Source organism: Schistocerca serialis, chromosome 3 (genome assembly GCF_023864345.2).
Source record: "Schistocerca serialis cubense isolate TAMUIC-IGC-003099 chromosome 3, iqSchSeri2.2, whole genome shotgun sequence".
Taxonomy (NCBI): Eukaryota; Metazoa; Arthropoda; class Insecta; order Orthoptera; family Acrididae; genus Schistocerca; species Schistocerca serialis.
This window is the reverse complement of record NC_064640.1, coordinates 1,009,532,546-1,009,556,302: the sequence shown is the minus strand read 5'-3', so window position 1 is coordinate 1,009,556,302 and position 23,757 is coordinate 1,009,532,546. Positions and strand designations below refer to the sequence as shown.

Below are 23,757 nucleotides of genomic sequence, written 5' to 3'. Positions count from 1 at the left end.
AGTTTGGTCAGCATTTCCTATCTGACCAAGAAGATATTGCTTTTCTGTGCGCCGCCTAATTATGAAGCGCTGAAATTCCTGAAGTTTTTCGGCAGCTTCTGTGCAACTTAAATTCGCCTCCAAAGCGAAAAACTCCAGCGCTTCACAAACAGATCAGCCCAGCTGCGACTAGCCTTAAAATTTTCGATTTTTTTTTTTTTTTTTTTTTTTTTTATCTCTAGCAATTTCATGTGCCTTAATTTTTAAAATTTTGGCATTCACAGGCAGGAATTTCTGACTATGTTTCTTAACAAATTCATTTAAAATCACTTCTAGTGCATGATATCGGCCACACTTTGGCCCACTAAATGCTTTCCTGCCATCACCTGACGTTGCTCTCATCAATCCCGTATCGCAAACAAGATGAGCCTCTTCATATGACCACACAGTATACTATCATACTTTTGCCATACCTAATGAAAACTATGACTGGAGACATGTAACATTTAGTGACAAACCTGGACTGCTTGTGTATAGACCTTGGGAGAGTTCGTGAGCCATTTTACACGCCAACCTCTGCAAGAGATGCCATTTCTGTCCCTGGAGGGGAGGTCGATAACATTCTGAAAGTATTTGCAATGCCTATCTGTGTTCTCATACAATCGAAGATGTAATGTTACCCAGTGTAGGATGCTCCCTGTCCACATCAGTAATTGAGGCATACTCTGATTTTCTGAGCAGGCTGAAATCTAAATCCTTCTTCTGTCTGCAAACGCACATCTTCAACACTTCACTAGATACAAGTAGGCACACGTTAAGTCACAGAGGCTATATGGGACTGTGTATTCTGGGAGGTGTCAGTTGCTAACTTCAATGTCATTAGTGGTAAAACGCGTACAATTATTGTGGCTGGATCAAATAATAGTCCATGGCCCAAGTAATCCTTTTTGATGGTTTATAATACTAACTAAAGCACAGCACAGCAGAACTGTTATTATATAAGATACACCAATAGAATGAAGCAATCTTTTTGATATGGTCTCAGCATCCTCTACTGCATTAGGAAAGGTAGGTATGTGTGTGTAAGTAAATTGCAACAAATGGTATTTATCATTTATAATCAAAATGGCTAATGAGAGAGAAATCTAACAACAGTACTGATTATGTAATGTTTTAGTGAATGTGTGTGTGTTTGAGGGGGCAAAACAGTCATGTTGGGGATTTACAAGAAATTTTCTTTTCCCAATTTCTTTGCTTCTGGGCATTCCACATCCCTTAAACATTCAAATGTAACTTCTGCATTTCTTTGAGAGTTTACTTATTTACACTGAGTGAATTCAGTTTAGCTGCAACTGACACTGAACATAGTATACTAGAGAGTAAATGTGGAATACTTCCAAAATTGTGTACTACAGAATGAAAAATCTTTCATGGAACTTCATAATTCGAGGTTTACAATACAAAAAACATCACATTGATCAATAATGACAGCAGATACAAGGAGAAAGGATTACACAAACTCAAAAAGTTTGCAAATGAGCCATATATTTTCACAAACTTAATATGAAATTTTGAACAATACATCTGTCTGTGACATTAATAATGAAACAAAACTTTCATATTGTGTTTAATAAATAACTTGTCACATGCCTCATTCAACAGGCATTCAAATTATGACTGTGATAAATGCTTGGGCTTCATTCCATTTGAGAAGGACATGAAAGTGTGGCAAACATTTATAGAACCATAATCTGTAACAACACACAATGGAGCATGTAGAAACTGACAATTTATAATTTGTATCACAGCTAGCTCATATGTACACATTTGTCTAACAACTCATCACAAAATGCACAAAATGCTGGTGTCTTGAAGACTGCGTGCGGCTGATTACTCATATGAAACTAGTTACATTCAGCTGTTTGCTGTCAAGGGTGATGGATTCTGAATATTAGCAGGACAAGTGTCATCATCTGGCATTACCTGGAAAATACAATGGGGAAATTTTTATATTTTTCATGTTATACTTTAAATGTAACAAAGGCATGCTATATTCTGCACTGCAATACACTGGTACAGAACGTTACTGCAAAGGTATCACTGTCTTTAATATTTACAGTATAAAGAAAGTTAATTACAAAAAGTTGGCACATTTAACAAATGATTATGAAAATATTGTTAAAATTATTGTGAAATTTGTGCCAGATTGGAGAAGTGAAGGTGTGTAAATAATAAAGTGAGACACCAGTTTTAGTTCATCCAGGACCAAGTTTATAAATATTGGGTTGGTGCATAAGTTCATAAAGTTTTTCCGTAAGTTTAATAAACACAACCGAAACAGAGACTTTAGTCATCAATAATATATTTTCATTCACAACTTAAAAGTCGTCAATGGTAGAGTAACTTCTTGATTCCGTGACTAGAAATTACATGGTTTTGAGGTGAGAAACTTCTTGAGTCATGTTTGGAGTCATTTTCATCTGGAAAGGAAGTTCCTTGAAGGTTGTTCGATAGAGCATGCAAAAGGTGAAAACCTGACCATTCAAGATCAGGTGAATAAGGTGGGTATGGAATGACTTCCCAACTAAATTCCTGTATAGTGTTTTTTGAAAGTCTAGCAGAATGGGGGTGGGTGCAGGAACGTCACTTCATGCAGTCTTTCTGGTCATTGTTCTTGGATTGCATCTACAAGCTGTCTCAGTTGTTGACCAATAAATATCAGCAGTGATTTTTAGAGCATGGGGAAGCAATTCATATTACATCACATCATTGCTGTTCCACCAGATGCATAACATTATCTTTTGTGGATGTGTGCAGGTCTTTGTACGAGGAGTTGCTGCTTTAACTGGGCTCAACAATTCCCTTCTTTTCCTTATGTTAGCATAAAGACACCATTTCTCATCACCAGTAATGATACAGGATAGGAATGGTCAGTGTTTTTCACAAGCCAATTAATGATTAGCAAGCAGAGATGCACATTTGGCTGCCTGCTGAGTTTTGTGATTTTGGTTTAGAGCATGCAGTACCCATACACCCAATTTTTGAACCTTCCCCACTGCACTCAAATGTTGCACAATGGTGGAACGATCACAGTTCAATTCACTTGCCAGTTCTCGAGTACAGTGACATGAATCATTGTGGATTAATGCATTTAACCAATCTCCATCAAACCCTGAAGATCTTCCTGACCATGAAGAGTCACTAACAAAACTATCCTATCCTCCTTAAAATAAAAACCATTTTCTTGCCATGCTCTGTCCTATGGTGTTATTCTCATACACAACTCAAATGTCTCTGGTTGTCCCCACTGCTGTCACCACTATGTTGCACTCAGACAGAGGAATAACTCCTAAATGTTCAGATTTCTCCACAGCTCCCCTCACTATCTTCAAATGACAAAATCACAATTTGTGAACTCAAACAGCAACAGTGAACTACAAATAAAAATGACAATTGATAAATAAACCCACAGCACCCAGGACACTAACATTCAAAACAAAAATGCAACAAACTTATGCACCAACCTAATAATTTAACATTCTACAGCCCACTTACATATTCATTTCACAGGTTTCTACATGTATAGAAATTCTAACATTTGCATTCCACTTCCTTGGAGACACATTTCAGCCTAAAGTAACTAAGATGATTTCATTTTTTTGTTTACAAAATGGAAACAAATAATACTAAGGTAACAAACCAGAAATGTGCCTCATCCCCTCTCCCTCACCACTATTTCACTGAAGACTCACTCTATTTGCCTCCTCAAAGATTTATGCCTGATAGTATTAAAAAAAAAGCTTCACGACATTTCCTGTTTCGTACGATATGAAGGGCTTTAAAAGCGGTTCATGTTAGATACTTAACCTAGTCTGTCAGTCCTTTCACAACTTTATCAATAAGGGAGAGAGAAACATAAGTGCCAGAGAAAGCTACAGAGGAGCTTACTGCATGTTTGACAGAGAATCTCAGTGACACACGTGTGTCTCCTCTATATGGTGAGTAGCAATGTACCCTTTTCATAATATTATTGTTATTCCATCCTGGGCTTTCCATTGTTTGAACAACAGAACATACATCCAAGGAGGAAACAACAAACATTTGTAGCTGGGTAGTAAATAAGGCTAAAATGGATGTAGGTATTGACTGAATGGTGCCCAAGAAATAAAAAGTTGAACACAGAATGACCTCAAACCAGGTAGTCAGACAGACATCTTAGGCAGGCTGTGGGATCACTATGGATCAGAGAAGCAAAATAAATGGAACTGGAGAAAAATGTATAAGTCCTTACAAGGTACATTTCTTATAGTTATTGTGTCAGAGAGATCTTCTTTCAGTTAACTTAATTCAGACATGAATTACTGAGACGTATGACAGATTGCCAACAACAGAGACGGAAGGAAGGAAGGAGACTCATATTCTTGTCTACGTAAATGTATAATAAAGTGATGAACTAGTTCATACATGTGACTGTTTAAACATTATTTGAGGTTAAGAACACAAATGAGATATGTACAGTATTACAAATTAAAATCCTGCTAGACCAGAAACACAATGGAGAAAGAAGTTGTCATGTATGTGGCAGAGACCCATGTCACTATGTGTAGCAAACATGTAGAGAAAACCATTATTTAATTTTCTTATTTTGTATAATTTGTGGTGCTATACAATGCTACATCTTAATTACTCGCTATTCTGTTCAAAATATTTTACGTGGTATGGCATTCATATCTGCAGTGAAGAGAAGTTGGTGCACACTGCAATTTCCTCCACCAAAAACTAACGAATGTTTCAAATGGCACAATTTGCATAAAAATTCATCCATCCATCCATTCCACTGCCCTACATAAAGCTATTGCCAGGCCAAGTCAGATGATATACTTCTTCAGTTCTGTGGAGAACCATTATTACGATGGTGTCACCACTCTCAAAGGCATTTTAAAAGCTACTACTAACCTCCTATACAGTTGCTTGGCTCTACAATGTTCTGATTTAATTTGCCTATGAAATGCACATACTGATTAATCATTATTATAATTGTGACCAACATTTTCATTTTCCCTCTTTTGCCTTCAGCTGTTTCCTTCATGATGGACCTTATCATTTGAACTAAAATGTCTACCAAAATGTGAAGCATACAGAAGGGGAAATGAAAATTCATGTGTTGAGAGTCTATGTGATATTATTTCAGTGGTTACAACATCGAGTCAAATTTACTTGGCAGAATGAGCCCACGTATCAGTGAGGTATTGCATCCTATCTGTCCTGGATGCATGCACTGATTTGTTGTATGCTCTCCTGAAGTAAGCTGGTCCACAACTGCTGTAACTGGTCCTTGATATTCCAGATACTGGCATGGGGATAGAGTTGACAACCTGAGCGTGTTCCAGGGACCAATTGGGCGTCCTACTGGCTAAAGGATTAACTCACTATCACACTGACAGCTAATACACACACATGCCACGAGCATATGAGCATTGTCCTGTTGATAAGTGCCATGAGGATAATGTCACACGAGAGGTAACACGTGAGGACACAAGTTGTACTGTTGTGCCAGCAAAGTTCCCCCAATCACTACCACTCATGATGAAACTGTAGCTGACAGATCTTCACATCATGACGCCAGGAGTAATACCACTGTGATTCTCCAAAACACTGGAAGGATGGGACATGTGGTGTCACTGCCAGACACCACACTTGCTAGGTGGTAGCCTTTAAATCGGCCGCGGTCCGGTAGTATACGTCGGACCCACGTGTCGCCACTATCAGTGATTGCAGACCGAGCGCCGCCACACGGCAGGTCTAGAGAGACTTCCTAGCACTCGCCCCAGTTGTACAGCCGACTTTGCTAGCGATGGTTCACTGCCTACTTACGTTCTCATTTGCCGAGACGATAGTTTAGCATAGCCTTCAGCTACATCATTTGCTACGACCTAGCAAGGCACCATTATCAGTTACTATTGATATTGTGAATCCTGTACCGTCAAGAACAACGTTCATCATTAATGGATTAAAGTTAAGTATTCCACCAGCTACGTCTGTTTTTCTAAATTCTAATTTCCTTGTCCTGTTCCAGACCTCACACCAGCCTGCGTGAGCTAAAACACGTGCCTTTCGGCCTCCTCTAGTAACACGGTGTTGGCTCTCCTGCCAACCACAACAGAACCTATGCACAGGTCACCACCATACTCACCAAACAAAATGTACATCCATTCGTGAACAGTCCATGCTTCCTGGTCAAAGTACCACTCCAAATGCAGCTATCTGTGGTGTTGTGTTAATGGCAACTTACGCACGAAATGGCAATTCCCTAGTTCAACAGCCACTTCTCTGACCAATGGAGCAGGATCACACACAGTGTTGCAGGGAATCCATGAAATGTTCTCAAATGGCATGAACAGGTGTGAAGAGGTAACAATGTGCTTAGTGCACAATATGCTGATCCTCCCTTGTGGCGATGAGACGTGACCAATTGGAACCTTGACACCAATTACGCCTGCTCCGATTCCCATGCAGTCCAACATCATACCACTGTCACATCTGAATGCCCCACAAATCTGGATATTGCAGGATTCGACCAGCTGGCCAAATGGAGACTCACAATGAGGCCTACTCCAGGCTGTATCAGGTGCTGATGATGGTCCCACACAAGTACACAGCACCTCCATGTCCTTCACTATGATCACTCACCATCAGACAGTGATCATGCCCTTTACACTCCCTACCAATACTGGTAATAACACTAAACATGAACAACTGCCGCGCGGTTTGAGGTGCTAAATCACGAATTGCGTGCCCCCTCCCTCCGGGAGTTCAAGTGCTCCCTCGGGCATGGCTGTGTGTGTTCTTAGCATAAATTAGTTTAAGTAGTGTGTAAGACAAGGAACCGATGACCTCAGCAGTTTGGTCCCTTAGGAATTCACACATATCTGAACAACCCTAATGCACTCTGGTGCCTGTTCTCTCTGTCAGAGAGAATGGTAATTCTAATTGTCTAGTTCAAATGGTATGGTTCATCATGAAGGAAACAAAGATACATTGACATCTGATCATGTCTTCTGGCTACTTCATTTTTTTTTTTTAGGCAGCGTATGTTCCAATTTACTTCTTTTGTCACACACGCGTCGCGCGCACCCCCCCCCCCCATACACACACACACACACACACACACACACACACACACACACACACACACACACACACACACACCTTCATTGTACATTTTAACGATTTTTTTTACAAAGTTCTTATTTTTTTATAATCCAATAAAGCTCCTGTTTCTTTCAACTCAATACCTTTATGTTGTTACGCACACATAGATCCTTTTTAGTAGCACGTGATCTAATTGTTGGTCTTCTGGGTCGAGAGTTGTATTTCCATCCCGACATCTAGCACAGTGGTGGACTCTGAGGCATGAACTGCATTAAGTGCCAGGCTCTGACTAGTCAACAATGGAAATAAAATCAAGGGCTGTGTTGGTTCACTGTACTATGATCGAGAATAACACAAGCCGTGCCAGGTGATATGAATGCGTAAAACTTTTCAAAAGAAACAACTGAAGATTACAGTTTAAAATTCCATCAACAAAGTTATCAATGTATGAACAGATGCTTGTGTTGGACAAAAATGGGAAAAAAGCCATATTCTTTTCCAAGGAACCATCTGCCTAAACCCATTTATGGAAACCAACATAAATGTTAGTTGGTGTGACCAGATGTGTATTTGAACTGCTTTCCAAATTAAGGATCCAGTGTCTTGGCCAATGCATCATCCTGACCGGTACACATGATTTCAATATTGGATTGACTCAGCACTTTTATATCACAACTTTTAGATGAAATCTTATATCTTCTTCAAACAGGTGCATCTGCCTTCTGCAAGGTATTCTTTGAGACTAAGCAAGCTAACCTCCATCCTGAAAAGAAAACATATTAATTCATCTTCATGTAAGTGAGGCTTCAATGAGCAGGGTATGTTTAGTCAAGACATACCAGCAAATTGATAATTTTCTCCATCTTGCAACATAACAGATCACAATGGTCATTCGGCACAAAGACACTAAAGTAATACATACAAAATGCACTCGTACCCAAGCAGTGAGTTGATTTCATCTTTTTTTTGTGGTTTTAGGGCGCACAACTTCAACGGTCATTAGCGCCCAGACTATATTAGGAATGCACCACGAGTCACAAGTTTAAAACAGCAACGAAACGGAAAACACGATAAAAGACAGACTGACAGACATAGGATTAAAAAAACAGCATAATCAAATGTCCTTAGAGAGGGTTGTCAAGTTGATAAAATGAAGAACGTGAGCAGCTGCTCGTGGGTCATCCGCTAAAATGGCATCTAGAGTACATGGCAGGCCAAGATCAAGACGCAGTGTGTTAAAATCCGGACAGGACGTTAAAATGTGGCGGACCGTCAGCAATTGCCCACATGGGCAGAACGGCGCCGGCGCAGCCGTCAGCAGATGGCGATGGCTGAACCGGCAGTGTCCAATTCGTAACCGGGCCAAAACTACCTCCTCCCGCCGAGAAGGACGTGAGGAGGACGTCCAAGCCGCGGGAAGAGGTTTCAAGGCCCGAAGCTTGTTGTCTGTAAGTGCAGCCCATTCAGCATGCCACAGCGATAAAATGCGCCGACAAATGACCCTGCTACAATCTGACGAAGGGACACAACAAGAAGCTGTCCGAGGCTGGAGGACCGCAGCCTTGGCCACGGCATCTGCAGCTTCGTTCCCAGGGATACCGACATGGCGAGGAACCCACATAAAGCTAACCGGAGAACCAACGTCCACCAGCTGCTGAAGAGAGCATTGGATCCGGTGCACGAAAGGGTGAACCGGGTACGGATCACTGAGGCTCTGGATGGCGCTCAGGGAATCGGAGCAGATGACATAAGCAGAATGTCGGTGGCGGCAGATGTAAAGAACAGCCTGGTAGAGGGCAAAGAGCTCAGCTGTGAAGACCGAACAATGGCCATGGAGCCGGTATTTGAAACTTTGTGCCCCGACAATAAAAGAACACCCGACCCCGTCATTGGTCTTAGAGCCATCTGTATAAATGAAGGTCATATTAATGAACTTCGAACAAAGTTCGACAAAACGGGAGTGGTAGACTGAACCGGGGGTAACCTCCTTTGGGAGCGAGCTGAGGTCAAGGTGAACGCGAACCTGAGCCTAGAGCCAAGGTGGCGTGTGGCTCTCCCCCACTCGAAAGGTTGCAGGGAGTGAAAAATTAAGGTGTTGAAGGAGGCGACGAAAGCGAACTCCAGGGGGTAGCAGGGCAGAGACATACAACCCGTATTGACGGTCGAGAGAATCGTCAAAAAAGGAACGATGAGACGGGTGGTCGGGCATTGCCAGTAGCCGACAGGCATACCGACAAAGCAGTAAATCGCGCCGATAAGTGAGTGGCAATTCACCAGCATCAGCATGAAGACTCTCTACGGGACTAGTATAAAATGCTCCAATCGCAAGTCGTAAACCCCGATGTTGTATGGAGTTGAGGTGGCGTAAGATGGATGGCCGTGCAGAGGAGTATACAAAGCTCCCATACTCCAGCTTGGAGCGGACGATCGACCGATATAGGCGAAGTAGGACGGTTCGATCCGCTCCTCACGACGTACCACTGAGAACACGGAGGACATTTAGAGAACGGGTACAACGGGCAGCCAAATATGACATGTGGAGACCAGCTAAGTTTCCTGTCAAATGTAAAACCTAAAAATTTTGTTGTCTCCACGAATGGGAAAGCAACGGGACCGAGTCGTAAGGACGGTGGGAGAAACTGTTTGTAGCGCCAGAAGTTAATACAGACCGTCTTCTCGGCAGAAAAACGGAAGCCATTGGCGACACTCCAGGAGTAAAGACGGTCAAGAGAACGCTGAAGACAGCGCTCCAGGAAACATGTACGCTGCGCGCTGCAATAGATGGTAAAATCGTCCACGAAAAGGGAGCCTGATACATCAGCTGGGAGGCAATCCATTATTGGATTGATCGCTATGGCGAAGAGAGCGACGCTCAAAACTGAGCCCTGTGGCACCCCATTCCCCTGGCGAAAGGTGTCTGACAGGACAGAACCCACACGTACCCTGAACTGTCGATCCATTAAAAAGGAACGAATAAAAAGAGGGAGGCGACCACGAAGGCCCCATGTATGCATGGTGCGGAGAACGCCCGCCCTCCAACAGGTGTCGTAAGCCTTCTCCAAATCAAAGAAAACAGCCGCGGTCGGGCGCTTCCGCAAGAAGTTATTCATAATGAAGGTCGACAAGGTAACCAGATGGTCAACAGCAGAGTGGCGCCTACGAAATCCGCATTGTACATTGGTAAGTAGGCGTCGAGACTCGAGCAGCCAAACCAAACGAGAGTTAACCATTCGCTCCATCACTTTACAGACACAGCTGGTAAGCGAGATGGGTCGATAACTGGAAGGCAAGTGCTTGTCCTTCCCCGGCTTAGGGATCGGGACAACAATAGACTCGCGCCAGCATGAGGGAACATGTCCCTCAATCCAGATGCAATTGTAAGTACGAAGAAGAAAACCTTTACCCGCAGGAGAAAGGTTCTTCAGCATCTGAATATGAATAGAATCAGGCCCTGGAGCGGAGGACCGTGACCGGGCAAGTGCATTTTTTCGAGTTCCCGCATGGTGAATGGGGCATTATAACTTTCACGATTCGAGGAGCGGAAGTTAGGTGGCCTAGCCTCCTCTGCCTGTTTGCGGGGGAGGAAGGCAGGGTGGTAATGAGCGGAGCTCGAAACCTCTGCGAAAAAGCGGCCGAAGGCATTAGAGACATCCTCAGGGGCCACAAGGACGTTATTCGCGACCGTAAAGCCAGAAACTGGTGAGTGGACCTTAGTGCCAGATAGCCGGCGCAGGCTACCCCAGACAACAGCAGGAGGAGTAAAACTGTTGAAGGTGCTTGTGAAAGCAGCCCAGCTGGCTTTCTTGCTTTCTTTAATAATATGACGACACTGTGCACGTAATCGTTTATAATTGATACAATTCACCACTGTAGGGTGGCATTTAAAGGTGCGTAAAGCACGTCGACGAGCACATAAAGCGTCTCTACATGCTGCGGTCCACCAGGGGACCGGTACGCGACGTGGAGAAGAAGTAGGGTGAGGGATGGAATATTCAGCAGCAGTGAGAATGACTTCCGTGAGGTGTGCAACCTGACGATCGTAGCTTGTGAAGGTTTGATCCTGAAAGGTCGCCCTGGAAGAGAAGAGCCCCCAGTCTGCTTTGGAGATGGTCCAACTAGATGAGCACGGAGAGGGGGTATGCTGCAGGAGATGGATAACAGACGAGAAGTGGTCGCTCGAATATGTATCAGAAAGTGCATACCACTCAAACCGGCGTGCAAGTTGGGTAGTACATATAGAGAGGTCTAAATGGGAATAGGTGTGAGATGTGTCCGAAAGAAAAGTAGGGTCGCCAGTATTGAGGCAGACAAGATTGAGCTGGTTGAAAAGGTCCGCTAACAGGGAGCCTCTCGGGCAGGATGCTGGAGAGCCCCAAAGGGGATGGTGGGCATTGAAGTCTCCAGTTAACAAAAATGGTGCAGGTAACTGAGCAATAATTTGCATCATGTCTGCCCTGGTAACGGCAGACGACGATGGAGTGTAAACGGTACAAATGGAAAATGTAAGAGTGGGGAGAGTAATTCGGATGGCAACTGCCTGCAGGCCGGTGTGCAACATGATGGGATCGTAGTAAATATCATCCCAGACCAGCAACATAACCCCTCCATGAGCCGGGATACCTACCACAGAGGATAGGTCAAAACGCACAGAGGTGTAGTGTGCCAAGGCAATTTGATCGCATGGGCGTAGCTTCGTTTCCTGGAGGGCTACGACGAGCGGACGGTGCAAGCGGAGCAGCAACTTCAAGTCCTCTCGGTTGGAGCGAATGCTGCGAATATTCCAGTGAATAAGTGCCATCGTAAGAAGAAAAGGAAGATGAAAGAAGGGGTCACCTCGAAGGCCGCCGAGGGCCTGGCTTCGAGCGAGCACTGCCGCCACTATCAGTAGGCGGACAGTCATCGTCCATTGGTTCTATAGGTTCATCGGCCATCTTGGTAAGATGGCCGGGAGGGGGAGCTTCCTCCGCCGGTGAACGGCCAGATGTTCGGCTACCAGCAGTGCGGCCAGGCGAAACGGATGACGGCCTGGGGTGGCAACCACTGGGTGGTGCAGGAGAAGAAATGCGCCGTGGCGGAGAAGGAGAACTGTGCTTCCTATGAGCCTTCTTGGAAGGTCATTTGGTGGAAGTACCGGTCGATGGCTGGGAGGTCGAAGTACGGAGGAAGTCTGCACGGGACGGTTCCTTCTTGGAGGCCCATGCATCTGACTTCTGGGTCTTCATCTTAGCAGAAGCTAATGAAGGGGCTGGTGTCTGTGGGGTGATGGGAGGAAGAGGAGACGTCGACCGCGCGATCTTAGCACTGGCCGAACGGACGACCGTGCTGCTGAAGGTCAGATCGCATGTCTGGGTTGCCACCTCCCTGGTAGTCCGAGGAGAGGCGAGGACAGTACTGTATTTCCCCGCTGGGAGCAGTGTGGGCTTCCTACTAGCCAATAGCTTGCGAGCAGCCGAGGTGGACACTTTCTCTTTGACCCGAATTTCTTGGATACAGCGTTCTTCCTTATAGACGGGACAGTCACGGGAGGATGCTGCATGGTCACCCTGACAGTTCACACAACGAGGAGACGGAGGTGGACTGTCACCCTCATGGGCATCCCTGCCACAAGTGACACATTTAGCCGCATTGGAACAAGACTGTCGAGTGTGATTGAAACGCTGACACTGGTAGCAGCGCGTAGGTGTCGGGACATAGGGGCGAACAGAAATAACCTCGTAGCCCACTTTGATACGCGATGGCAGCTTAACACTATCAAAGGTCAAGAAAAGTGTCCGGGTCGGTACAAGGTCATTGTTGACCTTTTTCATGACCCTATGGACAGCCATCACGCCCTGCTCAGCGAGGAAAGACTGAATCTCCTCGTCAGTCAATCCGTCGAGGGATCTAGTATAGACCACACCACGAGACGAATTTAAAGTTCGGTGAGCCTCCACCCGGACAGGGAACGTGTACAGGAGTGTGGCTCGAAGCAGTTTCTGTGCCTGAAAGGCGCTCTCAGTTTCGAGTAACAAGGTACCATTACGCAACCTCGTACAAGACTTAACAGTACCGGCTATGGCATCTACGCCCTTCTGGATAACGAAAGGGTTGACAGAGGAAAAATCCTTTCCGTCCTCAGATAGAGAAATGACGAGGAACTGTGGGGTAGGCGGTAGTACTTTTGTTACTGGGGGGTGGTCATGTTTCCGTTTGTGGGCAGAAGTCGAGAGAGAAGAAGAGAAATCCATTGCGGAGGAAACCCCCATGATTGCCAGCATCTCCGATGGCGCACTCCTTCCTTATGGGGACCCTCTCAGAGGGCACTCCCGCCTTAGGTGAATGTTTACACCTCAGGTCACACCTCCCGAGAAACAGATGGAGGGACCAATCGGCATGGTCAGAAGGTATCAGCTCAGGCAATCACCCCTCCCTGGGCCTGGCCTTTACCAGGGGGTATGTGCGTGCCTTACTTGTCTACCCAGGGCGGGGAATTACACGTTACTCCGTCACCGGCTACGCGTGCGGACGTGTGGGTCAGCCTTCAGGCGCGCACAGGGAGGAAGGAAGAAGAGGAAAAGGAAGAGAGAGGACAGACTGACTCAAACGCTGAAGCGGAGACCAGAGAAGGCAAGGAGAAGAAGGCAAGGAGAAGAAGGCAAGGGAAAGAGTAAGGAAGACAGTGAGATGGAGAAGAACAAAGAAAGGAACCAACCAAAGAAGGAAGAAACGAGAAGTAAAAAACCAAAAAGACCACAAATATAGGTTGTGGGACCGTCCGTCTCCGGACACAGGCGCTAACTACCCCCTTGAGGGGGATGGACTCCTTTTAGTCGCCTCTTACGACAGGCAGGAAGACCTCGGGCCTATTCTAACCCCCGGACCCGCAGGGGGTGTTGATTTCATCTGAATGGATGAACAACAAGGTCATATGAGAAGCCTGACACTTGAGTGAGAGTGATCTGGTGATGATGCAGTTTACCAACACACACACACACACACACACACACACACACACACACACACACACACACACACACACACACACACACACAAAATCAATAAAGTAAGGTGTACTTTTATCCTGAAAAGAGTCCCATTTTTGTCAAGTTTACAATCAATTTGTTTAAGTTTTAGCCAACTAACAAAATGTATAATGATCAATTTGTTAAAACATTTCAAACTATATTCAGTGCCAGCTACATGAATACATTGTGAATAAATTTTTGTAGGAAACCTATGATCACTCTTTTTCATGCTATTCTAGTTTTCTCCTCTTCTATAACATGCTACACAATTTAATGTTGCTAGTTACCAGACGAGATAGTAATCACAAAAGTTGTTGATAAACAACACTAGACTACTTTGTACATACCTTATCAACAATATGTTTTATTACTCTTCCATCCTCACCAATACAATAAATGGAAAACCCATCATACCACCTAAAAAGGAATCATTAATTATTGAACTACCCATACTACAGTTGATTACAATTTTACAATCAAAAGAGTATCATGCTATGAGCATAACTACAGAATGGAAACTGGTAAGATATTTCAAAACATTATCACTACTTATCTGCCATTAAAAGCTCATGCGACTGGAAATGGGAGAATAAAACACAAACTGAAACCCAACAGAAAATGTTAATTTCAACATACAACAGCATGAGAAGTTATACAGTCTGCCCCAGAAAAGCACTGGTTAACAACAGCTAAAAGTGTGTAAAATAGTTCATATCAAAATCTATAAAAATGACATGAATAAATTTTGTTACAGTTTCTAACTGCTAAAACAATGACACACGCATTGTCATAAGAAATTTGTGGAATGAATGTAGCAGTTTCTAGAATAGTAACCCATTGTTGTATATAGTGACATTTTTACATCTAGTTGTACAGCATTCAAAAGTGGCAAAATAGGTTGTCCACCGCTGTAGGCATCCTTTCTGTGATCATTCCTTACCTACACAGTTTTAGTGTTCCATGTGTAGAAGCTAAGTGGTAGGAAATCAAAATTTTTCTGAATAGTTGCATAACCATTTTGCCCGACAGCACAAAATACCAAGCTCAGATGTTCATTCTAACAGTTCTATACAATCATATCAAGGGTAGAGTTTTAACGGAGATTATTAATACTCCTACATGCATAAATCATATCACTTCAAAAGAGATTGAATCACATCTAAAGAATAAATGCTCTGCCATCAAAGCAAAAGAGAACCATTACTTGTAACTTCCTTTTTAGCAACTGACACAACTAAAACAATCAAAACTCATTAACGTAGATTAAACTGTCCATGACAGGGCATGATGTCACTCGCATGACTACAGATATCATCACTGCATTATTACTTGGGGGCAAGAGATTTTTCATCAGTCCCTTACAACACGCACATTTTATCTGCTTTAAGTGTAGCCTAACAAAATCCCTACAAAGATAAACTGAACTGCCAGTCCAATTATGGACCCAATGCCAAAGGCCAGCAAATACACACTGTGTGGTCAGCTATTTCAGTACTCAAGAACAAATTAAATATATTTATTTTATGTTTCCAGGAACATCATGGAAATTAAACTGTCCTAATTAAGTGATGATGAGGTCACTGGAGATGGAGCACGAGCTTGGAAGGGGAAGTAATCAGCTACATCCTTTTGAAAGGGATCATCCTGGCATTTGTTTCAAGTGATTTAGGTGAACTACAGAAAAACAATTTGGAAATTGATTTTAAGCACTGTCCTGATTATGAGTCCAGTGTCTTACTCCTGTACTATTGGGCTTGATAAACACAGGAGATCGAAGCACATTGCCCAAACTGTGTAATGTTAATGAAACTAATATTATATTAGAGTTTCTAATTTTGATAAACACACAGTCAGCACTTGCTCTAATACTACACCAAAGTTTTTCTATTCATTAAAATTATTCACACCTCTTGAATAATTTTTAAATTGAAAGGGAAGTGAGGACAATTTACCTTATTTGTCATAAAAGTTTATGAGCACCTGGCACTATCAAGGGTAGAGTTTTAACGGAGATTATTAATACTCCTACATGCATAAATCATATCACTCACAAATGTGTACCCAAACTCTAACATACCAACCTATTCTACAAATCCCACTAAAAACTGCAAAACAATGCTACTTTCTCCCATGATGACATTCTACAATATCTAGAACTTCACTGCACTTTGACAAATTTTGTATATTTTACACTGACCTGATCCCCTATTTCTTCTGCAAGTCATTAACTTCTTTGTTGTTGGAGTTATGAATGCAATAAGACCATGACTGCAAGCAACTAAAAAGGGCCTTTCAGTACCAACATTTTCATGGAGATTTTACAGAGGATAATCCATGTCTAGAAAGGATGGACTGAAAATGAGAGTGCATATCTCAGGATGTTCAAAACTTCTCTATGCATTTCTCATAATACAGCAGAGGGAGCTGCCTTGAATTCCTCTTTTCTCTGTGAATGCATGAGGTGCCACATAAGTGACTGCATTTTTGTTTTCAGCTCAAACTGATGCACCCAGGTTTCTTTAGCTGTAACAGTCTCTGATAGAAATGCGTCTCCACTGGCCTCAAACTGCTCTAACATTTCAGATGAAATGTCTTTTCTTTTAATCTTGTGGTCTGCCGTAAGCATTTGTGGAACCCATCTTCAGTACACAGCCCAAGAGTCTCAATTACTGCACATGCAGGTGCAATGCTCACTGATAGCTGTAGAGCCAATTGTTGAGTTACAATGTGCTCGTCTGCATAAATAATGGCACTCATACAATTCACTATGTCGGGAGCAGTGTCTGTAACAGGATGACACAAATTTGGCCAATCATGGAGCTCAGTTTCTGCATGTACTGATGCTTTGACTCTCGTTACCCACTGCCCAACAACACTCCTATCAACTACATCAGTACCACATACTACACACAAACATTAATGGATGTTCACCACAGTTTCATTTTCCTCAACCAAGAATTCAATTACAGTGTTGCCTGTAACGAGAGCCTTATGTAGACAACTTTTACAGTTCATTACAGCTCTGGCAGCTGTCAGAATTGTTCGAAATTTTGGACACGTGGGCGAGAAACATAAAATTTTAGGCATCAGAAGAATGTTTTCCTATGTACATTAATGGCTGTAAAAAGCATTTGGGGCATTATTTATTGAATGGTCCTTGTATGTTACCAGTGCAAGTACAACAAATAATGACAGTATTTTATTTTCTTCAGTTGAAGTTTTTTTTTTTTTTTTTATGTATGCAACCTTTTGCTTACATCACTTTACATACGGTATAGTACTCACTAGACTGGTTTTCCTTGCAATATTCTTATCTAATTATTTCCTTATTTACCTACCTCTGCTATAACTTCACGTACATTAAATGACAAATGAATTTAAGAGACCAGTCCCTGTGTTAACAACAACACACACACACTGCAGAATATATATTATGTAGTAGTAAAACCTCGTTTTTATGTTCCTCCATTTTATGTTTTCCTGCTTTTTACAGTCGTTTTTATCAGTCCCAACAGAAGTCCTGTTCCCTCAATACAATACTTTCCTAGCATTAACGATTCCACGTTAAAACATTTCCCGCATCTTAAGTTCTCTTTAACATTAGCAAGACCTTTAACATTGATTTTCATACTGATTTCTGCAGAAAGTGCATCAGATTCCTAATCAAAGTAAACCTTGGAACAAAGCAAAAAAATGCAGACTTTACGCAATGTTATTGATCATGTAACACAGCGTTAGTGCTGTAAGCAAGGCTTTCATTGTTTGTATGTTGGTTCATGGCCACCTGTATTATAGGTTCGCTGTGTTTGAAAGGGTGGGAAAGTATGCTGAGTCACTGCCTTAATGATAATCATTATCTGGCAACAGTGACTAGTAGCAACCTTCTTAGTGCTCATTGCACTGTATTAAAACAGTTTTAATTCAATTTCAGTGTCACTTATAGAAATAAACATCAATTTTGAAGACAGCCATTTCTACAATGGGCTTTAATGAATTATTGTTACTTCTGTGCGAAATACACAAATCTGTACTAGGCGTGCTGTTTTATGTTGGTCTGCCCTGACATCAGATGTAAACAGTCCTCCTCAAGATGCTATGTAACATCAATATCCCAATTTCCTCTCTCTCTCTCTCTCTCTCTCTCTCTCTCTCTCTCTCTCTCTCACCCAGGATGTCCTTGAACAGAGCAACTTACTAGTTGTAAATAAACTGCAGATTTAATGCCTATTATTCTCAATTTCAAAGATTGCCAACTTTAGTGTTTAAACCAATATTGTGCTACAACTTTTATTTACTATAATTTTACTGTGATTATCAATTATAAGTCTCACATTAGAACATGAATATCTTTCCAGTGTGGTTTCATGAAAGACTAAATCCACACACAAAAGAGAGAAATCAAGCCAATTCCTGTTAGAGAGAAACAAAAATAATTAATTATGTTACAAGGTGTACACCTTTGCTTCCACCATTTTCTCCCCAACATTTGAGACTTTAATGAATCATTCAACGTATTTTCCATTGCTGGCCACTACTTTCTCCCATCTTTCAGGCAGTTTACAAATCCCGCATCACAACAAATTTTTAATCTTTTGAAGCAATCCACAAATCGATCCAATTTGTAACTTCTTCATGAGATCGGAAGTGTTGGTCAGCCAGGCCATGCGCCATTGATCTAAACAGGTGATATTCAGATGAGCAATGTCTGGAGAATATGGTGGCTGGTGTAGGACTTCCCATTTTAACGTTTCCAAGTACGTTTTTACCTCTTTTGCAAAGAGGGGTCAAGCGTTGTCATGCTGCAAAATCACTTTATCGTGCTTCTTGCTGTATTGCGGCTGTTTGTCTTTTAATGCTCTGCTCAAACGCATTAATTGCGTTCAATAACGAGCACCTGTGATGGCTGGATGGTGGGTTTGTGGGGGCTGAAGGGACCAGACTACAAAGGCCATCAGTCCCTTGTTCCACGATCATGAAAACCCACAAGGAATAAAAACAAGCAACGGACGTAACAAGGGATGACACAGAACAAGAAAGACACAAACAAAGACCAGAAAACAAGGAATTAAAAGCACACACAGTTGTACAGTAGTTAGCCGACCATGTAAACAAAAAAAGGAAAAGCCAACCCCCAAGAGACACACTAAAAAAACCCAATCTAAAACCATAGGCCACAGGCCAGACGCAACACACAAAAGGGACAAACCCTCAGATTGAGCCATAAAAGCCCCCTGCTTGAATAAAACTCAAAACTAAGCCTATCATTGCAGCGTCATCCTTTAAAAGTGCAGGGAGCGTATCAGGAAGTGCAAACGTCTGCCTGACTGCAGTTAAAAGCGGACAGTTCAACAAAATGTGGACCACTGTCAACACTGAACCACAGCGACAGATAGGTGGGTCCTCGCGGCGCAATAAATAACGTGCATCAGCCAGGTGTGGCCAATGCGTAGCTGGCAGAGTACAATGGAGTCCTTGCGAAAGGCCTGCAAGGAGGACCGCCACACACTGGTAGTCTCCTTGATGACCCGAAGTTTGTTGTGTGAAGGCAGGGTGCGCCATTCATCACTCCAGGTACCAAGGACCTTCTGCCGCAAAACTGACTGGAGATCACACTCCGAAAGACCAATCTCCAGGGCCAGTGCATCAACAATCTGTTTGGCCAGCATGTCAACCCATTCATTACTCGGGATGCCAACATGACCCGTGTCCACACAAAGACGATGGAGAGGCCGGAACGGTCAAGAGTATGGAGGGACTCCTGGATAGCCATGACCAGACGAGAGTGAGGAAAACACTGGTCGATAGCTCATAAGCCGCTCAGGGAGTCACTACAGATAACGAAGGACTCACCTGAGCAGGAGCAGATATACCCTAGGGCGTGAAGGATGGCGATGAGCTCTGCAGTGGGAACACTGCATCCATCCGGCAATGAGCATTGTTCAGATTGTTCCCCAAGAGTAAAAACATACCCAAGTCTACCAGCAACCATCGAACCATCGGTATACTCTACAGCAGAGCCGGGAAACATGGCAAGGATGGAAAGAAAGCATCGGCGGAGGGACTCAGGAGGGACTGAGTCTTTCGGGCCTTGTGCCAAATCCAGCTGAAGGCAAGGGCGGGCCACACACCACGAGGGTAGGCATAGATAGTCCCAGCAAAGAGGTGGGAGAGGGGAAAACTCAAGCCCAGAGGGAAGAGCCCGGATGCGAACCGCAATTGTACACCCTAACTGGGGCGGTCGTTCTGGAAAATGGACAACCGAGTTGGGGAACAAGAGATGGTAATTTGGATGCCCGAGCAAGTTACAAACATGTCCAGCATAACTGGCTAGTAGTCATTGGCATCGGATCCGCAATGGAGGGACACCAAGCTCCACAAGGACGCTGTTTACAGGGCTTGTACGGAAAGCGCCGGTTGCGAGTCAGATCCCGCAGAGAAGTATGGGGTCAAGCAACTGCAATGCGGAAAGCGATGCCGAGCCATAAGCCAGGCTCCCATAATTGAGACGGGACTGAATCAACGTCTGATAAAGTCGTAGGAGGGTAGACTGATCGGCATCCAGCTGGTGTGACCCAAGCAACGTAGAGCATTAAGATGCCACCAGCACGTTTGTTTAAGCTTCCGAATATGAGGGAGCCAAGTCAGCTGGGCATCAAAAAGCAATCCCAAAAACCAATGTGTCTCCACCATAGCAAGAGGTTCGCCGTCAAGATAAAGTCATGGCTCAGGGTGAACAGTGCGACACCAGCAGAACTGCACGACAAGTCTGGGTGGCCAGAAACTGGAAGCTGCATGATATCTGCCATTCAGCAACCACAATGCCAGTGGAACTATAGTACAGGTAAAAGTCACCAGCATACAAAGAAGCCAATACGGACATTCCCACAGCTGCAGCAAGCCCATTCATAGCAACTAAAAAGAGGCTGACACTCAAGACAGAGCCTTGCAGGACCCCATTCTCCTGGACTTGGGAGGAACTATGGGAGGCACCAACTTGCATGCGGAAGAATTGGAGCAACAGAAAATTTTGAATAAAAACTGTAAGCCGGCCCCTACGAGCCCACTCATGAAGTGTGGTGAGGATACAATGTCGCCATGTTGTATCGTATGCCTTCCGCATGTCAAAAAAGATGGCAACCAGATGCTGACAGCGGGCAAGGGCCGTACGGATAGCAGACTCCAGGCACACCAGACTATCGGTGGCAGAGCGGCCCTTAAGGAACCCACCCTGGGACGGTGCCAGAAGGCCCCGAGACTCAAGTAGCCAACTCAGTCTCTGGCTCACCATGCATTCGAGCAACTTGCAGTGATCTCTGGTGACCACCAAGGCACAGTCCTCCGCCGAGGGGACCCACAGGAATGGGGAATTTCAGATTCCGCTGCAAAAATGATGCCAGTGGTGACTCTGTGAACCACCACATCAATGGTGGCATGAGAAAGAGGCTCAATAGTGACAATGGAGGTGAACGAGTCCCAATCAGCCTTATTCAAAGCCCATCTTGGGAGGCACCTAGAAGAGCGACACCGTGGCAGTGACAGAAAGATCGGAAAGTGGTCACTACCACACAAGTTGTCATGCACATGCCAGTGGACGAATGGTAGAATGCCAGGGCTGCAGACCAAAAGGTCGATGGCTGAGTGTGCCATGAGCCACACTGAAATGTGTGGAGGCACCGTTATTTAAGAGAGAAAGGTCGAGCTGTGCCAGTACTTGCTCAACGACAGTGCCTCGGCCTATTGCCACCAGTCCACCCCACAAAGGATTATGGGCATTGAAGTCACCCAGTAACAGAAAAAGGTGGCAGCAGTTGGGCTATCAGCACAGCCAATACATGCTGTGGGACATCCCATCTGGTGGAAGATAGCGACTGCAGGCAGTAACAGCCCGAGGCGTCCACACCCTAACAGTGACAGCCTCTAAAGGTGTTTGAAGAGGGACACACATGCTGTAAAAAGAGTTAAGGACGTAGACGCAGACTCCACCAGATACCCTCTCATAAGCTGCTTGATTCATATAACAACCCCGATATCCACGGAGGGCGGGGGTTCACATCGCCAGAAACCAAGTTTCCTGCCGAGCAATGCAGAAGAAAGGGTGAAGGCTGATAATTTGTCAGAGCACAGCAAGGTGGTGGAAAAAACTACCGCAATTCCACTGGAGAATAATAGGATCGTGAGGCTCTGAAAGCACTGAACATTCAATGAGGCAGTTTATGCCTCAGGGTCACCTGCTGCCACCGACTTATTGCCTGAGCAGTTTCTATCTATTGCGTCTGAGGGTCCAGTGAGATCTAGGTCCTCAGTGGACACCAGAATCTCCACCTCATCCTCAGAGACAGAGCTTGTAGGTAGCAGTGATGTGGGTGCCACCGCAGTGCCTCGGCTCTTGGGGGACTTTTGAATTTTTTGTTTCTCTCACTGCCCCTTAGGTTTGTCCCGCTGAGAGGGCTTCACTGATTCAGTCTCACGGACTGAGGAGGACTGTGAAGCCCTACTACCAGCTACCAGTGGTTGCTTCAGTCACTGGTGGGTGCCAGCTGTAACACTTGGAAGAACCTGGGAAGGGAGTGACCCAAGGGACCCCTTCCTAGCGAGAGGAGCCGAAGAAGAAGTACGCTTCTCCGGCTCAGAAGTGGGACAGACATCCCCGATGGTTGGTTGGGGGGTGGGGGGTGCTCCCGAAGTAGGTGGTGCAGGAACAACAGGGAGGGTAGTGCCCCCATGGTAAGAGGAAGTCATTCGCACAGGACGGAGTCGTTCAAATTTCCTCTTAGCCTCAGTGTAGGTCAGTCGGTCCAGGGTCTTGTACTCCATGAGTTTTCTTTCTTTTCGTAAAATCCAGCAGTCTGGCGAGCAAGGTGAATGATGCTCTCCTCAGATGACACAGATGGGAGGCAGGGCACATGGAGTATTGGGATGTGATGGGTGTCTGCAATCTCGACATGTGAGGCTGGAAATACAGCGAGAAGACATATGGCCAAACTTAAAGCACTGCATTGGGAGAGGGATATAGGGCTTGATGTCGCAGCCTTGACCTTCTCAGGCAATGTATCACCCTCAGAGGCCAAGATGAAGGCACTGGTAGCAACCTGATTATCCCTCGGACCCCGATGAAGGAACCAGACGAAATGAACACCTCATCGCTCCAAATTGGCATCCAGCTCTTCATCACACTGCAAAAGAAGGTCCCCCTGGACCATATTTAAGCTCTTATGTGGCGTGATGGTAACAGAAACATCCCCCAACCTGTCACAAGCGAGTAATGTCCGTGACTGGGAGGAGGATGCTGTTTTTATCAAAACTGCCCCAGGGCACATTTAGGACAAGACTTCCACCTCCCCAAACTTGTCCTCTAAATGCTTCACAAAGAACTGAGGCTTCATTGTCGTGAAAGACTCCCCATCAGCTCTCGTATAAACCAGGTGCCAGGGTGAGTAAGTCTTGCTATCATCCTTAGCCTTTCGCTCATCCCATGGTGTGGCCAGGGAGGGGGACAATTTGGGGTTGTACTTCTGCGTGTTGAATTGAGCCCTGGAACACTTAGAGACTGCTGGTGGCTGGCCACTAGCAAGAGATGATGTGCCACGCTTCATTGCAGGTCATCCGCCCTGATGCCACCCAC

General features: G+C 44.4%; 1 protein-coding gene across 2 annotated transcripts in view; it reads right to left on the bottom strand.

Annotated features, from left to right (window-relative positions):
• Positions 1-1,507: 1,507 nt before the first annotated feature.
• The window catches only part of LOC126471465 (uncharacterized), a 100,150-nt gene continuing 77,900 nt past the window's right edge, over positions 1,508-23,757 (bottom strand). Inside the window, exons 7-8 of one of the 2 annotated variants that reach the window (XM_050099658.1) lie at positions 14,483-14,552; positions 1,508-1,962 (exon numbers count right to left, since the gene is read on the bottom strand). In XM_050099658.1, coding sequence (XP_049955615.1) covers positions 1,894-1,962; positions 14,483-14,552 — 139 coding nt within the window. In that variant the 3' untranslated portion in view covers positions 1,508-1,893. The remainder of the gene's footprint in view (positions 1,963-14,482; positions 14,553-23,757) is intronic. The other variant, XM_050099659.1, reaches the window with a different exon arrangement.